The following is a 22,098-nucleotide window of genomic DNA, read 5'->3' as shown; positions in this document are numbered from 1 at the left end:
TCCTCTGGAAAAGAATTATGATGTCGGTGACGAGAGCTATTGGCCATTAAGAACCTGGAATACCTCAGAACAGCCAAGCGCTTAAGACCACGACAAGCCCGTTGGGCACTTTTTTTTCTAGGTTCAACTTCCACATTTCCTACCGTCCCGGGTCCAAAAATGGCAAAGCGGATGCACTCTCCCGGATGTTCCCTGAATCCCCCCAGTTTACTGAGCCCAGCACCATTCTGTCACCGCAAAATTTTCTCCTGCTTACACAATCCGACCTGGTAACCGCCATTAAAACAGCCTCAAGCCACTGTACCGATCCCGTAGTGTCTTCCTTGAAGAAACGCAATGATCTACTTTGGGCACATGATAAGATCTTCGTCCCTCAGGAAGTAAGGCCAGCAATCTTAAAGACTTTTCATGACCACAAGTTGGCCGGCCAGTTCGGAATACGGAAGACATCAGAATTGATTTCCCGTTCCTTCTGGTGGCCTGGTTGGAGGTGGGACTGTCAGAAATTTGTCTCCTCATGTATTCCGTGCCAACGCAACAAAGGATTTAAAGCCAAACCTTGGGGATTACTGAGACCCCTACCTATCCCTGAACGGCCATGGGCAGACATTTCTATGGACTTTATTGTGGACCTGCCACCCTCAGAAGGGTTTACCGCCATCCTGGTCGTGGTTGACCGTCTTTCAAAAATGGCCCACTTCTTGCCCATGATTGGTACTCCCTCTGCCTTGGACACTGCCAATACTTTTATTAAGGAAATAGTCAGACTCCATGGAGTACCTAACAGTATCGTCTCAGATAGGGGTGCTCAGTTTACTTCCAAATTCTGGAAAGAACTCTGTAAGGCCTTGGAAATCAAGGTCTGTCTCTCATCCACATACCATCCTCAGAGCAACGGTCAGACAGAAAGGACAAATCAATCTCTAGAACAATATCTCCGCTGTTTCTGTTCCGGCTCCCAGGATGACTGGTCTTCCCTTCTGTCTTATGCAGAATTTGCATACAACAATTCTGTACACACGGCTACTAACCAAACATAGTTTTGGTCGAATTTTGGATTCCATCCCTCCTTCCTCCCCAACTCCATCCCTGAAACGTCAGTCCCTGCTGTTCAGGATCGGATAGTCTCTATCCAATCAAATTTTCAAAAGATTCGAGAAACCATGCAAAGAGCTCAAGACGACTACAGGAAGTACTACGACAAAGGGAGAAAGGAGAATCCAGCTTTTGGAATTGGCGAGAAGGTCTGGCTAGCCTCTACTCATCTCAGACTACCCTGCCCTTCACGCAAGTTAGGTCCTAGGTTCATAGGCCCATTCACAATCAAGAGAATGGTGAATCCTGTGGCCTTCGAGTTAGACTTACCCAGATCATACAGAATACATCCGGTTTTTTATGTATCTCTCTTAAAACCAGTGGTTCCTAGTCCATTTCCCGGAAGAGAGGAGCCTCCCCCGCCTGCAGTGGTAATAGATGGGGAGGACGAATTTGAAGTGGAAGCCATACTTAGCTGCAGAAAGTCGGGCAGATAACTTCAGTACCTAGTAAAATGGAAAGGGTACCCATCAGAAGACAACTCCTGGGAACCTTCTGGTAATCTTCATGCTCCAAGGTTGATTAGAGCTTTTCATCAGGAACATCCGGAGTTGATGGCCAGCTTGGGCGTCCGGAGGCCGCCCCTTGGGGGGGGCACTATCAGGGAAGTAATTTGTATCAAACTCACCATCTCCCTGCGCAAAGACGCACACAAATTTGCCATGGATCGGTGCTCCGGCGCACGCACATTCGCAGCCCTACTGAGAGGCGTGCACGAATGCGCTCAAGCACACGCATAACGTGAATTCCCTGACCAGCCTATAAAAGGATCTTTAGCACACAGACAAGTTGCTGGTTTGTCTCAGCTCACCTGTGTTTCCCTGCTTCCTGTTCCTGTTTGCCACTTCCTGTTTGACCCGGATTGCCTGAAGACTATGCTGATTCTCTCCTGACCTGACCCCTGGCTTGTTTAAACAGACTTCCTGCTCTTAGCCTTGCTGCGCACTGGACTGATACTTGTGTTTGACCCTCGGCCTGCCTCTGGATTATTCTCTGTCTGCTGCACTTAGCCTTGCTGGCTCCAGGACTGATCACCTGTGTTTGACCCTCGGCCTGTTTTTGCACTTCCTTTACTTGTTTTGCAGACCTGCTGGCTGCTTACCTTCTGGTCCGGTCCATCCTGCACAAGCCTTCTTCCAGACCTTCACACAAGTCAGGTATCCCGCTGGAGGCTTGTGCCTCTTGGTGCAACCCATTCCCTGTATCACCTCCAGGGGTGGTGTGCGCTGAGTATCAGCCAGCGGAGCACTGCCATTGTATGACCAGCAGAAATTACCACAGACTTTTCTGGCCTGCCTCAGGAGATCTTGTAAGCCTGGCTACTTGCTGAAGAACCGCTGCACCACCAAATTCAGGACCTGTGCCAAACATGGAACATGGGTCAAGGGTCCCTGTCGGAGGGCAGAGAGAAGGTTGGTGCCATTGTCACATACAACCATTCCCGGCTGAAGATGGCTTGGCGACAACCACCTCTGAGCCTGCCCCTGCAGAGCTGACAGAATCTTTGCCCCAGTGTGGCTCCTGTTCCCTAGGCAGACCAACTCAAGCAACGCATGGCATATTTTAGCCTGACTGCTTGCGTAGCCCCTTGAACACTTACAGAGCATCGCTGGTGCAAATCTGCAGAAGAGGCCATAGAGGAAGAAAAAGAGGAGGGAGGGAAGGAGAGAGCTGTGGCTGAATCAACACTAGCATTTTGGAGGCGTGGTGGCAAAGCAAGCTCCAACAACACTGAACCCTGTCCTGCATCCTTTCCAGCTGCCAGCAGAGTTACCCAGTGTGCCGTGAAGGAAAGGTAACATCCATGCCCATGCCTGCTGGATGATGAGTCAGTGGTAATATGAACCTTACTGCTGACCAACCTGTCCAACAAGGCCAAAACATTGCCTACCACATGCCAGTAGAGAGCCACAATGGCCTTACGTGAAAAGAAATGGCTTTTGGACCCTGACACTGAGGTACAGCACATTCCACAAATTCACAAAGGGCAGAGTCTACCAGCTGAAAAGGCAGCAGTTGCAGTGCTAGCAATTTGGCCAAGCTAGCATTTAGATGCTGAGTAGACATGTGCATTTAGTTTCGTTCCGAATCGAAATTCGGACGAATTTTCATTATTCAGACATTCGGATGCATTTTTTAATTAATTAATTTTAAATTTGGATAGAAAAGATTATAATAAAATAGAAAATAGACTAGAAAATGATAGAATAGAACAGAATAGAATATAGATACTATCTATTTAATTTTTAATTTTTTTGAAGATTACCATTTGTTTTAATAAGATCTCCTGCAGACTAATAGCATCTATTTCATTTTTTTGCAGATCTCCTGCAGACTATTAGTATCTATTTCGTTTTTTTCACCAGATCTCCTGCAGACTATTAGCATCTATTTCATTTTTTTTGCAGATCTCCTGCAGACTATTAGCATCTATTTTTTTTAGCAGATCTCATGTAGACTATTAACAGCCATTTCACTTCTTTTTTTGCAGATCTCCTGCAGACTGTTAGAATCAATGAAATTTTTCCTTTTTTTTTGCAGATTACTATTTATTTCCATCAGATCTCCTGCAGTATATTAACATCTATTTAATTTTTTGCAGATCTCCTGCAGACTATTAGCATCTATTTCATTTTTATTTTTATTTTTTGCATTAGAACAGCCATTTCCTTTGGATATAGATGCTAATAGTCTGCAGGAGATCTGCAAACAATGAAATATATGTTATTATACTGCAGGAAATCTGATGGAAATAAATAGTAATCTCAAAAAAAAAAAATTAAATTGATTCTAGCAGTCTGCAGGAGATCTGCAAAAAAAAAAAAAAAGAAGTGAAATGACTGTTAATAGTCTACAGGAGATCTGCTAAAAAAATTGATGCTAATGGTCTGCAGGAGATCTGGTTAGACAACAAAATAGATACTAATAGTCTGCAGGAGATCTGCAAAAAATTTAAATAGATGCTAATAGTCTGCAGCAGATCTTATGGAAACAAATAGTAATCTGCAAAAGAAATTAAAAATAAAATAGATAGTACCTATATTCTATTCTGTTCTATTGTTTTTCTAGTCTATTCTCTATTTCCATTCTAATCTTTTCTATTCAAATTCAAATTCATTCTATACGAAATTCGAATGTCGGAAAGAAATATATATATATATTATAAAAAAAACACCATCTTCCAAAAATTCAAATTTAGTATATAATGATTTCAATTTTAATAGAAAAGATTTTAATGGAATATAAAAGAATAGACTAGAAAAACAATAGAACAGAACAGAATAAAATATAATATATTCTATTCTGTTCTGTTCTATCATTTTTCTAGTCTATTTTCTATTTTATTATAATCTTTTCTATCCAAATTTAAAATTAATTCATTTAAAAATTTGAATTCATACTATTCGAAATTCAAATTTATTCTATTCAAATTTGAATTTCAGAAGATGGTTGTATATTCTTTCTATTTTATTCTATTAAATTATTTTTTTTCTATTCTGTTCTAATCTTTTCGATTTGAATTGGAAATTTTGGAAGATGGTTAGTTACTTATACTTACAGTGCCTTGCGAAAGTATTCGGGCCCCCTTGAACATTTCAACCTTTTGCCACATTTCAGGCTTCAAACATAAAGATATAAAATTTTAATTTTTTGTGAAGAATCACCAACAAGTGGGACACAATTGTGAAGTGGAACGAAATCTATTGGATAATTTCAACTTTTTTAGCAAATAAAAAACTGAAAAGTGGTGCGTGCAAAATTATTCGGCCCCTTTACTTTCAGTGCAGCAAACTCACTCCAGAAGTTCAGCGAGGATCTCTGAATGATCCAATGTTGTCCTAAATGACTGATGGTGATAAATAGAATCCACCTGTGTGTAATCAAGTCTCTGTATTAATGCACCTGCTCTGTGATAGACTCAGGGTTCTGTTGAAAGCGCAGAGAGCATCATGAAGACCAAGGAACACACCAGGCAGGTCCGTAATACTGTTGTGGAGAAGTTTAAAGCTGGATTTGGATACAAAAAGATTTCCCAAGCTTTAAACATCCCAAGGAGCACTATGCAAGCGATCATTTTGAAATGGAAGGAGTATCAGACCACTGCAAATCTACCAAGACCTGGCCGTCCCTCTAAACTTTAAGCTCAGACAAGGAGAAGACTGATCAGAGATGCAGCCAAGAGACCCATGATCACTCTGGATGAACTGCAGAGAACTACAGCTGAGGTGGGAGAGTCTGTCCATAGGACAACAATCAGTCTTACACTGCACAAATCTGGCCTTTATGGAAGAGTGGCAAGAAGAAAGCCATTTCTCAAAGATATCCATAAAAAGTCTCGTCTAAAGTTTGCCACAAGCCACCTGGGAGACACACCAAACATGTGGAAGAAGGTGCTCTGGTCAGATGAAACCAAAATCGATTTTTTTTTGCCCACAATGCAAAATGATATGTTTGGCGTAAAAGCAACAAAGCTCATCACCCTCAACACACCATCCCCACTGTCAAACATGATGGTGGCAGCATCATGGTTTGGGCATGCTTTTCTTCAGCAGGGACAAGGAAGATGGTTAAAATTGAGGGGAAGATGGATGCAGCCAAATACAGGACCATTCTGGATGAAAACCTGTTGGAGTCTGCAAAAGACCTGAAACTGGGACGGAGATTTATCTTCAAACAAGACAATGATCCCAAACATACAGCAAAATCTACAAATGGTTCACAAATAAACGTATCCAGGTGTTAGAATGGCCAAGTCAAAGTCCAGACCTGAATCCAATCGAGAATCTGTGGAAAGAGCTGAAAACTGCTGTTCACAAACGCTCTCCATCCAACCTCACTGAGCTCGAGCTGTTTTGCAAGGAAGAATGGGCAAGAATTTCAGTCTCTCGACGTGCAAAACTGATAGAGACATACCCCAAGCGACTTGCAGCTGTAATCGCAGCAAAAGGTGGCTCTACAAAGTATTAACGCAAGGGGGCCGAATAATTTTGCACGCCCCACTTTTCATTTTTTTATTAGTTAAAAAAGTTTCAAAAATCCAATAGATTTTGTTCCACTTCACAATTGTGTCCCACTTGTTGGTGATTCTTCACAAAAAATAAAAAATGTATATCTTTATGTTTGAAGCCTGAAATGTGGCAAAAGGTTGAAAAGTTCAAGGGGGCCGAATACTTTCGCAAGGCACTGTATATATATATCTGTCACATCAAGTTTTAATACTTGCAGTGTACCAGTGCAAAAAAACCACACACATCTTTTTTCATTTATATTTATGGTATCAATGAAGTTGTCAGCATGCCTGATTGAAGAAGTCACAGATGTTGATCGCAAGGCAAGTGCATATGCTGTATGTCATTGTCCACTTGCCAAAAGTTGTGTATTGTATTTGTCCACTTGCCACGTGACCTGCCACAAGTTGTGTATTGTCCACTTGCCACGCCACCTGCCACAAGTTGTGTATTGTCCACTTGCCACGTGACCTGCCACGAGTGCCACGTGGCCTGACACGAGTGCCACGTGACCGGCCACGAGTGCCATGTGACTTAACATGAGTGCCATGTGACCGGCCACGAGTGCCATGTGACCAAGTTGTGGATTGTCCACTTGGCACGTCACCTGCCACCAAGCGACCCCAGATATGGGCAATATGAAAGTATTTTTGTGCAGCAGAGAATTACATTTTGTGACCCGAATTTGGGGCCACATATCTCGGGGTCACTTATAGCTAGAAACACCAAATTTGGTATGCAAACACAATAGAACTAGCACTACAACATATCCAATTTGGGGTTTCTAGCTCCAAGTGACCCCGAGATACACGGCCCTAAAGTCGGGTCGCAAAATATTTTCGATTCCGGTTGAATTCGGTTGAAATAATTTCGAATCATGTTGAAATCATTTAGAATTCGGTAGAAATATTTTCGAATTTGGTTGAAATATTTTCGAATGTGACCGATTTTTCAAATTCGGTAGAAAACGAAACGAAATATGAAAACGAATTTAAGGAATTTAACGAATATAACTAAACGAAATTAATTAATTAACGAATTAAAACGAAAGTAAACAAATTTTTTCCTTTTGCACATGTCTAATGCTGAGCATGTGGATGGCTGGACCAAATTTAGTTTAACGGTTCAGCAACTGGGGTAGGGAAATTTGCTTGCTAAAATCAATTGGTGGTGTACTGCTACCAGATTGACTCCAAGTACTTATTGCTATACCTTCAGTCCTCTAATTGTAGGTTTTTGAGAGGTCTGGAGATATAGTAGGGTTGGAGATCCCAGATGAGGAGCAAGGAGAAGTCCGCCTTTTTCTTTTATGTGGGTCTTTCAAGTGCTGTTGCTAATGGACTGCATGGCAGGTCATCATACCTCTGGTCAAGCATGTGGTGCCCAAGCGGCTGCTGTTCTGGCAATGCTTGATCCGCTTCAGACATAGGTTGCAAACAGCAACGGTGTGTACTGCTGCACACGTGTTGAAAAAGGCCCACACCAAGGAACTTTTTAAATTCAGTGGGGAGTCAGCAGTGTGATGCAGTAGGGTGGCTGCCCCCTAGAGGACATCCTGCCTCATTGGAGTTGTGCCTCCTCCTCCTTCTCACTTTCCTCCTCTCTTCTCTCAGGCACCCAAGTACAGCCAGTCACCTCATCATCCCCTCCCTCCCGGTCACTGGAGCAAACTTGGCAGTATGCTTATGTTCAACCCGACCATCAAGCTGATCCCTATGGGTCACAATAAGTGAAGATATTTGACTTTATACCTCTGGGCACAAGACATTTAAAACCACTTTATGAACACTGTAGCCACTTTCACACTGAGGTGCTTTACAGGCGTTTTAGCGCTAAAAATAGCGCCTGCAAAGCGCCTGTAAATCCCGTCTTCTGTCACTCCAGTGTGAAAGCCTGAGTGCCTTCACACTGGAGCAGGGGGCTTGCAGGTTGTTTAAAAAAGTCCTTCAGCAGCATCTTTGGGGCGGTTTAGGAGTGGTATATACACCGCTCCTAAAACGCCCCTGCCCATTGAAATCAATGGGCAGTGCTGCCGAAGCACCTGCAAAGCTCTTTGGCAGCGGCGCTTTGTGGGCGCTATTAACCCCTTCTTCGGGCCGCTAGCAGGGGTTAAAAGCGGCCCGATAGTGACCGAAAAAGCCCTGCTAAAACAACAGTAAAGCGTGGCTAAAACTAGCAGAATCGGCATCTGTGTCAGTGAGGCAGAGTGGAGTAGTTCACAAGCTGTGAGCACGGGTGAATGCTTGGGGAACTGAGACACTTGTTGCTGAACCCCTGCTGCCTCTCCGGCACCCTGAAGCACGGGAGGAACCCCACCTCAGTGTGGCACCAAGAGATCGGTGGTAAGACATTTGTGTAGTTCCTATGCTAAACCTGTGAACTGTTTGATTTTTTTTGCCCTTTCCAGTGTTTACATAATTCTTCTAACAGCCTTTTTTGTTTGTCCCTGTAGGCCCATCATGTGCTTGTAGCAGATGTGTATATTGGGAAGATACAGACTAATGGAGAAAAGTCAGTAAGCAGGTAGGTATGAAATCCTGATTTCACATCATAATTGGGTTACATTTGTACTTTTAAAGTAAGGAGGAAAACGAGTAAACCTATCAACATCTCTGGAAACTTAGACTGATCACGTCATGAACAATAAGAGATTGTGATGTTGACATTGGTAGATTCAGAGATTCAGAAGCAGTGGAAACTATATGCATTAAACTTGTAAAAGTGAACATTGGTCCTACCAATCCAGCCTCCTCCACCTTCTTTTAAGTCAGTGGCGCTGCATCGTGCTTTCAGAGACTGATGCCAAGTTTTTTTAAGCAAAATGCTACCTTTGTAATTCTTTCCAAATAAATTCATAATGGCCTAGTGATCTTTGCTTCACTCAAACCTAATAATTCAGTTTTTGTCATTGCTGACTAATTGAATCATATGCTGACCGGTTTCACTGAGTCTCCAGTATATGGACCCCTTCATTAGAGTTCTGAACTTTGCCTCATCATTATGGCTAATACAAGCAGAATGATGATGTGTGTTGACTTCAGCTTTAAAGGAGGAGTAGAGACACAAATTACTCAATGGAAATCTCTTCTTTGGGGTCTCAAAAGTTTTGAGAGGATGACAGTTAAATCAAACCACCATTCCTCACCATACAAAACTGATATTTAGATTTGGTCTGTAAATACTACCAGGAGTTTTGGTTCCAGCATTTGCTTCCCAGAAGAAAAATATCATATTATGGTAAAAAGTGATAACATCACATATATAAAGTTTCTGAGCACACAGCGGAGGCCTACAAAGGCCTCAAAACATAGGCAAATAGGATTTGGGGATCCCAATTACCTTCAGCGGCAGCCCATTAATTAGGGGTGCCGCCTCCCCTAATCCATGCACCCGGCCCCTAATCTCCATGCAGGATGCTGGATGCATGGATTTCAATGTTTTTTTTTTCTTTAAGCAAAAAAGGGTGGGCTTGGGGCGCTAATCACGTGCTTAAAACAAAAAAAAAACACATTGAAAACCATGCATTCGGCACCCTGCATGGAGATTGCAGCACTGCGCCCCAAGCTCATCCACTTACGTGACATTAACAAAATAATATTTGCTAATGTCTTCCTGCTTCTCCTCCCGGCCAATCAGGAAGCAGGTCCTAAGACACGCGAGTGAGGTGTTCAGGTCTCTTTGCTGCCCCCCTCAAAATTTCGACCACCAGCCACCACTAGGTAAGTGTTGCTTCAGCCCGGACCATCAACATCCCCTGAACCCATGGTGATTCTGCTGGAAGAGATGCAGAGACCTCTGATGCAGCATTGGAGGGGAGATAGGTTTAATGTGCATACTATAGAACAGCTGTATAGCTTTCCTAACATAGGTCATAGTTGGGTTTGTCTAGATTTGAATACACTTGGAAGTTAATTCGTCATAATTGCAGCCTATTATTGCATCTTGTTATTTTTCAGGAGATCTCCACCAAGTGGATTTGATTCTATTCAGGTGAGCTTCTGCAATCTTTTTGTCTTTCCAGATTTTCAGTCATCACCTACCATATGTTGTGTTCAGGTGTATATAAAGACAAAACTCTTCTTTTTTTTTTTTTTTTGCTGATAAAGTAGGAAAAGGTTAAATTCCTATCAGATCTACTTCTAAACATTGCTAATATGATCTATGTGAATATTAACTTGGGGGGTTATTTACTAAACCTGGAGAGTGCAAAATCTGCTGCAGCTCTGCATAGAAACCAATCAGCTTCCAGGTTTTATTGTTAAAGCTTCATTGAACAATCTGAAGTTAGAAGTTAATTGGCTGCCATGCACAGCTGCCCCAGATTCTGAGTGCTCCAGTTTTAGTAAATCCCCCCCTTTATTATACCACTGCTCATGAATACTTGTTACCAAATGATATACACTAAAGTATTTATTTTGTACCTGCTTTAATGCTGCCATCTAAATCTGTAACCACAGTATTATACCATTCAAAAATAAAGAATGCATAAAAAACTCTGATCAGGTTATTATTTGCTCCCATTCTGGAGATTCACTCACCACAGACCACATTAAAAACTTGACATTATATCCAAACCTTCCCTACTCTAAAAAAAAACACACAAAAAACAAAACTTTACATTCACCTCAAGGCAAATCAATCAAGGTTAAGCTACATGTCTATATAAATAACCAATAGGCAGCTAATATATACCCTTGTGATCATATACATACTAATTACCGGTAGTGATGGCCGAACGGTTCGCCCGGCGGTCGTTTCGCGGCGAATTTCCGACTTTCGCCGTCCGCGGGTTCGAACGCCTTTTTCCGTCGTTCGCCCCGGCGGACTTACGTGTTTAATGTATACAAGAACTTTAACCTTTCGTGACACGTTTATCATGTGTTACAGGACAACCAATTGAGACATGACAGCTCATGGACACTTGGACATTCCCCCTAACCTATAAATACACCCGATCCGGTGGCCATTTTACATTCTTTCTTCTGTCACTGTAGGGAAAGGATCCTGTGTGGAGTAGGGACAGAGAAAACGCTAGCTATTTGGTACACAAAAGTTCTTTTCAGGACTGGTATAGGTGTTAGGTCAGCAGCCTGAGTTTCTTTTGTCAGTTTAGATAAAGGGACAGAGCGCTGTATGCTGCTATTTTAGGGACAGCTCAGCCAGATTAGTCTTTCTTCATCATCATCATCATCATCATCATTAGCTGTTACTATCAGGTCCACAAAAGAGCTGTTCCAGCTAATCGTTCCAGCCTACTCTTTTTTGCCAATTTGTATAGGGACAGGCAGGAAGCAGTGTGTCAGGCAGTGAGGATAATTTTAAAGACTTGCTGTTACTATTAGTTCCACAAAGGTTCTTTTCAGGACTGGTATCAGTGGTACGGTAATAGGCTTGTACACGTATAATATTCTTTCTTCCAAATATAGAAAGAATATTATACTTGACTGCTGCCCTTCTGCTGCAGTCTGCTAATCATTCACAACTCACTTGTTCCACAAAGCTCTTTATCAGGACTGGTAACTTGGTCTGTCTAGGGTGCTACGGTACATAGGCTTGGGTGCGGTACAGTCTGCTGTTCTGTAAGGACCGCTATCGGTCCACAATACATAGGGTTGCCGTGCACTACTGCTGACCGCTGCCCTATACTGCAGCAGTCCTTCAGCGGTATAGGGACTGACGCACAGTCTGCTAAACACTAATACACAACCTGCTTGGTCCACAAAAGTTCTTATAAGGACTGGTAACTTGGTATAGGGTGCTACGGTACATAGGCCTGAGTGCAGTACAGTCTGCTGTTCTGTAAGGACCGCTATCGGTCCACAATACATAGGGTTGCCGTGCACTACTGCTGACCGCTGCCCTATACTGCAGCAGTCCTTCATTGGTATAGGGACTGACGTACAGTCTGCTAATCACTAACACACAACCTGCTTGGTCCACAAAAGTTCTTATAAGGACTGGTAACTTGGTATAGGGTGCTACGGTACATAGGCCTGAGTGCAGTACAGTCTGCTGTTCTGTAAGGACCGCTATCGGTCCACAATACATAGGGTTGCCGTGCACTACTGCTGACCGCTGCCCTATACTGCAGCAGTCCTTCATTGGTATAGGGACTGACGTACAGTCTGCTAATCACTAACACACAACCTGCTTGGTCCACAAAAGTTCTTATAAGGACTGGTAACTTGGTATAGGGTGCTACGGTACATAGGCCTGAGTGCGTTACAGTCTGCTGTTCTGTAAGGACCGCTATCGGTCCACAATACATAGGGTTGCCGTGCACTACTGCTGACCGCTGCCCTATACTGCAGCAGTCCTTCAGCGGTATAGGGACTGACGCACAGTCTGCTAAACACTAACACACAACCTGCTTGGTCCACAAAAGTTTTTATAAGGACTGGTAACTTGGTATAGGGTGCTACGGTACATAGGCCTGAGTGCAGTACAGTCTGCTGTTCTGTAAGGACCGCTATCGGTCCACAATACATAGGGTTGCCGTGCACTACTGCTGACCGCTGCCCTATACTGCAGCAGTCCTTCATTGGTATAGGGACTGACGTACAGTCTGCTAATCACTAACACACAACCTGCTTGGTCCACAAAAGTTCTTATAAGGACTGGTAACTTGGTATAGGGTGCTACGGTACATAGGCCTGAGTGCGTTACAGTCTGCTGTTCTGTAAGGACCGCTATCGGTCCACAATACATAGGGTTGCCGTGCACTACTGCTGACCGCTGCCCTATACTGCAGCAGTCCTTCAGCGGTATAGGGACTGACGCACAGTCTGCTAAACACTAACACACAACCTGCTTGGTCCACAAAAGTTTTTATAAGGACTGGTAACTTGGTATAGGGTGCTACGGTACATAGGCCTGAGTGCAGTACAGTCTGCTGTTCTGTAAGGACCGCTATCGGTCCACAATACATAGGGTTGCCGTGCACTACTGCTGACCGCTGCCCTATACTGCAGCAGTCCTTCATTGGTATAGGGACTGACGTACAGTCTGCTAATCACTAACACACAACCTGCTTGGTCCACAAAAGTTCTTATAAGGACTGGTAACTTGGTATAGGGTGCTACGGTACATAGGCCTGAGTGCGTTACAGTCTGCTGTTCTGTAAGGACCGCTATCGGTCCACAATACATAGGGTTGCCGTGCACTACTGCTGACCGCTGCCCTATACTGCAGCAGTCCTTCAGCGGTATAGGGACTGACGTACAGTCTGCTAAACACTAATACACAACCTGCTTGGTCCACAAAAGTTCTTATAAGGACTGGTAACTTGGTATAGGGTGCTACGGTACATAGGCTTGAGTGCGGTACAGTCTGCTGTTCTGTAAGGACCGCTATCGGTCCACAATAGATAGGGTTGACGTGCACCACTGCTGACCGCTCACCTATACTGCAGCAGTCCTTCAGCGGTATAGGGACTGACGTACAGTCTGCTAATCACTAACACACAACCTGCTTGTTCCACAAAAGTTCTTATAAGGACTGGTAACTTGGTATAGGGTGCTACGGTACATAGGCCTGAGTGCGTTACAGTCTGCTGTTCTGTAAGGACCGCTATCGGTCCACAATACATAGGGTTGCCGTGCACTACTGCTGACCGCTGCCCTATACTGCAGCAGTCCTTCATTGGTATAGGGACTGACGTACAGTCTGCTAATCACTAACACACAACCTGCTTGGTCCACAAAAGTTCTTATAAGGACTGGTAACTTGGTATAGGGTGCTACGGTACATAGGCCTGAGTGCGTTACAGTCTGCTGTTCTGTAAGGACCGCTATCGGTCCACAATACATAGGGTTGCCGTGCACTACTGCTGACCGCTGCCCTATACTGCAGCAGTCCTTCAGCGGTATAGGGACTGACGCACAGTCTGCTAAACACTAACACACAACCTGCTTGGTCCACAAAAGTTTTTATAAGGACTGGTAACTTGGTATAGGGTGCTACGGTACATAGGCCTGAGTGCAGTACAGTCTGCTGTTCTGTAAGGACCGCTATCGGTCCACAATACATAGGGTTGCCGTGCACTACTGCTGACCGCTGCCCTATACTGCAGCAGTCCTTCATTGGTATAGGGACTGACGTACAGTCTGCTAATCACTAACACACAACCTGCTTGGTCCACAAAAGTTCTTATAAGGACTGGTAACTTGGTATAGGGTGCTACGGTACATAGGCCTGAGTGCGTTACAGTCTGCTGTTCTGTAAGGACCGCTATCGGTCCACAATACATAGGGTTGCCGTGCACTACTGCTGACCGCTGCCCTATACTGCAGCAGTCCTTCAGCGGTATAGGGACTGACGTACAGTCTGCTAAACACTAATACACAACCTGCTTGGTCCACAAAAGTTCTTATAAGGACTGGTAACTTGGTATAGGGTGCTACGGTACATAGGCTTGAGTGCGGTACAGTCTGCTGTTCTGTAAGGACCGCTATAGGTCCACAATAGATAGGGTTGACGTGCACCACTGCTGACCGCTCACCTATACTGCAGCAGTCCTTCAGCGGTATAGGGACTCAGAGTTTTGTCACAGGGTCATTTAAAAAATGACATGCAGAGGAAGAGGCAGGCCCTTCCGCAGGGGTGGTAGGGGTAGGGCAGGAGCAACAGGCTTGAGCCAAAGTGGGAAGTTGCAGAAGGTGCGTTCAATTACTTTAAAGGATGCACCAGACTTGGTTGAGTGGCTCGCTCAGCCTTACTCTTCTGCACCCTCCTCATCCTCTCGATCTGCACCCTCTTCTTCACTCTCTGCTATGTGCACCCCCAAAGACACTACCACCAACAACACGACCACCACCACCACCACCACATACCTTCCGCTTGAGTCACTGGAATTATTTTCCGATCCATATCAAGAGGACATTTCTGATGCGCAGCCACTCTTGGTATTGGATCAGGAAGAGGAGGTAGCAACAAGCGCTACTCAGCAGTCTGACGCCAGTACCCAGATCAGCCCAAGGAGGAGGTTGGTCCCCGGTGTTGCTGCCTACTCTACTTATAGCGGTGGGGAAGGTGACGTTGATGATGACGTGTCTAGTGATGTCACGTGGGTGCCCACAAGAGAGGAAGAGGAGGGGAGTTCAGAGGGAGATATGGACCAGCAGATAGGGAGGAGAAGCAGCAATGACTTACATTGCACAGCAGGGACAAAGCAGACTGCAAATGTATCAGGAGCGAGTCATCGACCATGTACGGTCACATCTGGCGCTCCCAGGACACCGGCACATGGCTCCGCAGTGTGGGCTTTTTTTAACGTGTCCGCTGCTGACAATAGCGTTGCCATCTGCAATCTTTGCAGTCAACGCGTTAGTCGCGGTAAGCCCAATACTCACCTAGGGACGACCGCCTTAAGAAGGCACATGAGCAGCCATCACCGAGCCCAGTGGGAGCAACGGAACACACAAAGCCACACTGCAGGCTCTCACCGTCCAGCCTCGTCTTCTACTTCTCCTTCTCCTCTCTCCTCACAATTGTCCTCCACTCCACCTTCCATCACGCCAAGCTCACATTTTTCTGCAAAAAGGCAGGCTTCCGTGGGCCTAATGTTTGAGCGTAAAAAAATGATGACGCCGGATAACCCTCTTGCCCAACGGTTGGCGGCTGGCTTGTCAGAACTCATAGCCCGCCAACTACTGCCATATAAACTGGTGGACTCGGAGGCCTTTCGCAAATTTGTGGCCATTGGAACACCACAATGGAAGGTCCCAGGAAGGAAGTATTTCTCAGAGAAGGGCATCCCAGAGCTATATGGCCATGTTCAGCGGCAAGTGAATGTATCTCTGGCACACAGTGTCGGTGCCAAGATACATCTGACCACAGACACGTGGTCTAGCAAACACGGGCAGGGAAGGTATATCAGTTTTACTGCCCACTGGGTGAACCTTCTGACGGCCGTCAAGCATGTAACCCGTGGCACCCGTGTAGATTTGGTTTTACCGCCACGGATTGCATGCAGGCCTGACTCTTCTTCTCCTCCTCCTACTCCATCCTCCTCCCTCTCCTCCTCAGCTGCCTCCTCCTTTTCCGCTGCTAGCGTCTCTTCCACTGCACCGCCCAAGCTCCCCAGAACCTATTCCACATGCCAGGTGAGACGTTGCCATGCCGTGCTGCGTCTGTTGTGCCTGGAAGCAAAGAGCCACACTGGCCCGGCACTCCTTTCAGCTTTGCGTTCACAGGCAGATGAGTGGCTAACACCGCTCAATTTGACAGTTGGTAAAGTGGTGTGTGACAACGGTGCCAATCTGCTTAGCGCATTGAAACAGGGCAAAATCACGCACGTGCCGTGCATGGCACACGTCTTAAACTTGGTCGTGCAGCGATTCCTTGTCAAATACCCTGGGGTCCAGGACATCTTGCGGCAGGCAAGGAAAATCTCGGCCCATTTCAGAAGATCTTACACGGCCATGGCTCGCCTTGCTGACATTCAGCGGCGACACCATCTGCCGGTCAGACGTCTTATTTGCGATTGCCCGACGCGATGGAACTCAACCTTCTATATGCTTGATAGGCTGCTCCAGCAGAAACGTGCAGTTAACGTCTACCTGTATGAACTCTGCGAAAGAAACGGTTCTGGGGAGCTGGGTTTTTTTTCACCGCGCCAGTGGCTGCTCATGCGCGACACATGCAGACTTCTGCGGCCATTTGAGGAGATCACCAAACTGGTCAGTCGCAGCCATGGCGCCATCAGTGACATGGTACCTTATGCCTTCTTTCTGGAGCGTGCATTGCGTCGTGTCATTGATCAGGCTGTGGAGGAGCAGGAGCGGGAAGATGAGGAAGTCGCAATGCTGGATGAATTCCCAGGGGGGGCTACTCTATCTGAGACAAGTCAACAACAGGAGTCTGATGAGGAGTCAGAGGAGGATGGTGCCGGGGCGGATGAGCAGGAGCAAGAAGAGCATGCTTTAAACCTTTCTGGGATCCCTGTTGTGCGAGGATGGGGAGAGGAGAATGAAGAGGACGACATTATCCTGGATGATGAGCAGGAGCCAGGCCACCACACCGCTTCCACTTTAGTGCAAATGGGGGCCTTCATGCTCCAGTGTTTTAATAGGGACCCCCGTATAAAAAGCATGAGGGTCAAGGACCAGTACTGGGTGGCAACGTACTTAGACCCCCGGTACAAACACAAAATGGCGGAAATGTTACCGCCGTCGCAGAGGGCTGTCAGAATGCAGCACTTCCAGGCCTTGCTTCGAGAAATGCTGCATTCTGCTTTTGCGTGCGCTGGCAGAGGAGCAATTCCCACTCCCAGAGAAGGATTTGCGGGTACCAATCCAACAGCGCCTGCAAGAAGAGGCCGGTTTGAAGATGTGTTGGTGACTTCGGATATGAGGTCATTCTTTCAGCCGACCCATCGACAGGTGTCATCCGGATCCAGCATCAGGGAACGCCTAGACCGTCAGGTGTCCGACTACATTGGGTTAACGGCCGATGTGGACGCTCTGAGGAGTGATGAACCCCTAGACTACTGGGTGGGCAGGCTTGACCTCTGGCCAGAGCTTGCCCAATTTGCAATCGAACTGTTGGCTTGCCCCTCATCCAGTGTCCTGTCCGAAAGGACGTTCAGCGCAGCAGGGGGGATTGTGACCGATAAGCGTACTCGCCTAGCTCACCACAGTGTTAACTACCTCACATTTCTAAAAATGAATGAGGCATGGATCTCGGAGGAATTCAACACATGTGATCAGTAGACCATGTATATGTCTATAAACAATTTTTGGAATCAAGCACACAGACCTTCTTAATTCATTTGGCTCACTTCCCTGACCCAAAAAAGCACACCGTACTATATGCCCCTACCCTCCTCTTTGAAGAGGTTGAGCGGTGTCATATTTCTACTGGGGCTGCTTATTATGAGGGGTTCCCACCATCCCTGTGCTGTGCTGACTTCCTCCTGGGTGTTCTTATTATGAGGGGCTCCCACCATCCCTGTGCTGTGCTGACTTCCTCCTGGGGGTTCTTATTATGAGGGGATCACACCATCCCTGTGCTGTGCTGACTTCCTCCTGGGGCTGCTTACGGTGCTGCTGTCAGCGCTGTATGTCACGGAGCTGCTGTCAGCGCTGTATGTCACGGAGCTGCTGTCAGCGCTGTATGTCACGGAGCTGCTGTCAGCGCTGTATGTCACGGAGCTGCTGTCAGCGCTGTATGTCACGGAGCTGCTGTCAGCGCTGTATGTCACGGAGCTGCTGTCAGCGCTGTATGTCACGGAGCTGCTGTCAGCGCTGTATGTCACGGAGCTGCTGTCAGCGCTGTATGTCACGGTGCTGATGTCAGTGCTCTGTATTACGGTGCTGCTGTCAGTGCTCTGTATCTCCTGCACCCTCTTGTTTGCCTACCCTGGTCCCTGACCTTCCCTCTCCTCCATTGCCTTCATTAGCTCCATAGTCCTGAATTGTCAGAACAATTTCCCAAATAAAAAAAAAATGCTTGTAGTTATCGATCCCAAATTCACCTCATACATGTATTATGCTATTGTCCAGGTGGTGGGACTACGTGCTACCCCCTAATAATTACCCCGTGGCCGCAAATTCGACCTAAAGGTTTGCGAAATTCGCCTCCCATTGAAGTCAATGGAGCCCGCGGCGAACGGTCGTTTTCGCGAACGTTTGTGTCCGTTCGCGTTTCGCGTTCGCGAAACGTCCCGTCGGAAGTTCGTCCATCACTAATTACCGGTTTCCTCTTGTATGTGTCTTGGGTTAGGCCCTTTGTTGTAGCATGAATTTAACTTTAAATTACTTGCAGACTACATGTCCATTCTGAGCGCTTCTCTTTTTTTTGTGTCCTAGATTCGAGGAAGGTGGTCTACAGAGTTTGTGATTTTCAGTCACTTGCAGGTACCCCTACTTTACACTTTCTTATAGTACAATATAGGTGCCCTAACTGTTACAAATCAGGACTCTGATCTAACTGTTAGGCAGTCAGCTGCTGCTCAGAACTTTTTTTTGGGGGGGGCGCAAACAAACTAAAAAATACTGAAACAAAAACATCAAATGCAGCCTCGCTGTGCCCATCATATGCAGCCACTGTGCAATCATATGCAGCCACTGTGCAATCATATGCAGCCTCACTGTGCAATCATATGCAGCCTCACTGTGAAATCATATGCAGCCACTGTGCCCATCATATTCAGCCACTGTGCCCATAATATGCAGCCACTATGCCCATAATATACAGCCAAATGTGCCCCATCATATACAGCCAACTGTTCCCCATCATATACAGTCACTGTACCCATCATGTACAGCCAACTGTGCCCTATCATATGCAGCCAACTGTGCCCCATCATATGCAGCCAACTGTTCCCCATCATATACAGCCACTGTGACACCCGACCGCTCACCCGCCCGCTGTCTGCCTGGCACTTACACCACCGTGGTGGCCGGTCAGGCAGCGGGTGATGGCGGCGAGCTGTGGGACGGGTAGCGCAGATCAGGCGGCGACTCTTGTGTCATCCGTGCATCTCTTCTTGCCTTCTGCTAGGCGGCCAATGGGATCACTTGTGTTTTTGGTCAATCAGGTGACTGGTATTAGTCCCATGCCTCCTGATTGGCTGAGAGGCGGTTGAGTGTTAGAAAAGTGAATATTCATTTTCTAACACACCTGGGTGGACTGCGAGCGTAATGCTTTGCGCTCCACGTTCACCTTTTTTGAAACCTACGGCTATGACTCTAATCAGGTGCTTAAAAAAACACCCCCAACGCTGTAATTCAAGCGCCCGACATCCAAAAACGGGCCAGATACCTGAATATGGGGGGGCAGCGGCGGCCATGGATAGATTCATGCTATATAGGGGGTGGCTGGAGAGAGGGGGCGGTGCCCGTGCACCCTTAATGGATGCACCACCACTGCTGTTAGGGCTAGGGCTGTTAGGGCTAGTTCTGTAGCCTTTTTTGTCTTATAGCCAGAGTCCCCTGCACCCCACGGCTGATGAGCTGGCAGACAGACAATCTTAAGACAATCTAAACAATAAAGGAGGGGGCGCCAGATCACTATATGTCAAACATAAACCGAAATTTATTCAAAAAAAATACTTGCATCTAAAAAACACTGTATACTGCACATAGGGCTGGTAGAATGGAGCAGAGGTCTAGATGGACTGGAGAGTAGCTGCAATGGCACTACCAGCCCTGTGTGCAGTATTCAGCGTTTTTAGATGTAATTTCAGAATAAATTGCAGTTCATGTATGACATACAGTATACTGATCTAGCCCCCTCCTTTATTGTTTACATGTCTTCAGGGTACCCCATACCCATCGAGGAGCTGCCGGTGACTGCACATCTTTTCTCCTATCAAGCTTACCACCCTCCTGCATATGTCTTCTATGGATTGTAAATGACTATTTTTCTGCCAGTGGAGCACTGACTCACCTGCTAATTTAGTGATTGATTTGTGAGATTAAGGCTGGCCATACATTATACTATTTTCTTGTACAACTTTAATTTTAATTTACCAAAACCATGTAATGAGTTTAAACACGTTCAATTTGTATGCAATCAGGTAGGCCCTTGCATGACATAGCTAAAGGTAAATCTAAAGAAAATTGAATAAGAAAATTGAATGGTGGATGGCCAGCTTAAGACAATCTGTTCATGCAGTCCAAGAGTTTCTTTGCAGGGGATTGCAGGAGGCAGATAGTGAGTCAATTCAGAGGTTTTCACTGGCTTAATACATTTAATGATTGTTAAAAATTATTTTATAACCGCTGTTTTTATGTCATCAGAAACTGAAGCTTAAAAGTGAACATGCCATTCATAGGACGTGGAGATTGCCATAGGGCAGACTGGAACAAATAGAAACAAAGGGATTGATCTACTAAAGGCAAATAGGCTGTTCACCTTGCAAGGGAATTAGACCTAGACATTAGTGAATTTGGTGAAATTTTCCTTTAAAAGAATACCTAATCACATTCAAGGAAAATAAAAAAAAAACTTCATATTTGCTTGGACAGTAATGCTCCATACACATGGTCGGGAAATTCAGACGGAAAAAGTCTGATCGGATTGTGTTGTTGGAAAATCCGATCGTGTGTGGGCTCTATCGGATTTTTTCTGTTAGAATTTCTGACTGAAAAAGTTTCAGAGCTGGATCTAAAACTTTCCGATCGCGTGTAGTGAATTCTGACGCACAAAGTGCCACGCATGCTCAGGAAAAATTTGGAGACGAAAGCTATTGGTTACTGGCCTCTACGTAGTCCCATCATACGTTTTGTACGTCACCTCATTCCTAATGATCGGATTTTCTGACAACTTTGTGCGACCGTCTGTATGCAACACAAGTTTCAGTCAAAATCCGTCTGTGGTCGGAATGTCCGACCGTGTGTATAGGGCATAAAAGTTTCACATCATTCACCAAGCTCTCAGGATAATTTCCCTGAAAAGTGCAACTTCCCTTGCAGACAGTCTTTTTGCATTTAGTAAAGTGTTCCATGAAATGATGTTCATGCTTGTATGTAGTGTGATTGCTTATAAAGACATACTGTACATAGTATAACACAGAATTGTATGCTTATTTTTCAGGCCATTCCAATCTGTTTACTGAAGTACACCAAGAGTGACTCTCCGACAGCAAACACAGCTGTATCCAAGTAATACGCTGCTGGCAGGTTTCCATACTATAGGAGCCTTGTCTGTTGGTTTATTGCAATGTTTCCTGTAAAATGTTTATATATTTTTGTTGTTTCTCATGTAAAAATAAAACCTAATTTTTGCTTTGTTGGGTTGCCATGATTGTTTTATTTAAAATATATGTGGTGCTGTTTGGGACATGCGATGTTCAGTCACATATACAAAGTAGGATCTTGATGATTATAGTAGATGATATAGTGCATGTCATTTAGTTACTTATTGAATAATAAAAACAAGATGGATTCCTCTTGGTTAAGTTAATATATAATTCAGTGGTGGCATAGAATAGCAGTTTCCAATTTGTAAACAAAAAGAACGTACAAAAATCCTTGCAGTAGCTCAGTAG

General features: G+C 45.4%; 1 protein-coding gene across 3 annotated transcripts in view; it reads left to right on the top strand.

Moving 5' to 3' along the window:
- Positions 1 to 21,840, top strand: part of LOC143930791 (uncharacterized) — a 461,539-nt gene extending 439,699 nt beyond the window's left edge. For all 3 annotated transcript variants that reach the window (XM_077455410.1, XM_077455401.1, XM_077455393.1), the window contains 4 exons: positions 8,557 to 8,627; positions 10,061 to 10,094; positions 18,914 to 18,961; positions 21,645 to 21,840. In XM_077455410.1, the coding sequence (XP_077311536.1) occupies positions 8,557 to 8,627; positions 10,061 to 10,094; positions 18,914 to 18,961; positions 21,645 to 21,716 (225 nt within the window). In that variant the 3' untranslated portion in view covers positions 21,717 to 21,840. The remainder of the gene's footprint in view (positions 1 to 8,556; positions 8,628 to 10,060; positions 10,095 to 18,913; positions 18,962 to 21,644) is intronic.
- The last annotated feature ends 258 nt before the right edge of the window (positions 21,841 to 22,098 follow it).

This window comes from Lithobates pipiens, unplaced genomic scaffold, assembly GCF_037356315.1.
Source record: "Lithobates pipiens isolate NorthernLeopardFrog02 unplaced genomic scaffold, aLitPip1_a1.2 Scaffold_10, whole genome shotgun sequence".
Taxonomy (NCBI): Eukaryota; Metazoa; Chordata; class Amphibia; order Anura; family Ranidae; genus Lithobates; species Lithobates pipiens.
The sequence above is the reverse complement of the archived record's forward strand: the minus strand, read 5'-3'. Positions and strand labels throughout refer to the sequence as shown.